Source organism: Gavialis gangeticus, unplaced genomic scaffold (assembly GCF_001723915.1).
Source record: "Gavialis gangeticus isolate Ggan-Ray unplaced genomic scaffold, GavGan_comp1, whole genome shotgun sequence".
NCBI classification, from domain to species: Eukaryota; Metazoa; Chordata; order Crocodylia; family Gavialidae; genus Gavialis; species Gavialis gangeticus.
In genome coordinates, this window is record NW_017728995.1 from 17,158,172 (window position 1) to 17,158,580 (window position 409).

General features: G+C 58.9%; 1 protein-coding gene across 4 annotated transcripts in view; it reads right to left on the minus strand.

Annotated features, from left to right (window-relative positions):
• The window catches only part of MECOM (MDS1 and EVI1 complex locus), a 586,635-nt gene extending 586,484 nt beyond the window's left edge, over positions 1 to 151 (minus strand). For 3 of the 4 annotated variants that reach the window (XM_019503260.1, XM_019503258.1, XM_019503259.1), the window contains exon 1: positions 69 to 151. In XM_019503260.1, coding sequence (XP_019358805.1) covers positions 69 to 105 — 37 coding nt within the window. In that variant the 5' untranslated portion in view covers positions 106 to 151. The remainder of the gene's footprint in view (positions 1 to 68) is intronic. The other variant, XM_019503257.1, reaches the window with a different exon arrangement.
• Between the last annotated feature and the right edge of the window lie 258 nt (positions 152 to 409).

Here is a 409-nt window from a genome sequence, read left to right on the forward strand (position 1 = left end):
CCCGGCGCCCCGTGTGCAACATGGCAGAGCCCGGGTGAAAAGCCAATAGAAAGGGATATTGCACCTACTTGTGGCCAGTTTCCTTGCCCTGCCTTTGGATCGCATGCTGCCCGTCCCGCGGCGCTGCTGGGCTGGGTGGCTGCGTGGGGCGGGGGGTCCCCTTGGATCTTTTCCTCCTTTTTTTTTCTCCCCCGCTCCCTCTCTCTCTCTCCCTTTCTCGCCCTCTCTCTCTCCCTCTCACACTCTCTCTTTCCAGGCTCGCTATCTCTCCAGCATTGTCAGTTTGGACACCTTCGCACATGCGCACGGGCTGCTCCCCCCCGCTCTTCAACCTCTCGGCGCCGCCAAAAAAAGTTTGGAGCGATCTATCATTTGGATTTCAGGATCTTGTCAGATGGCAATCGGCGGC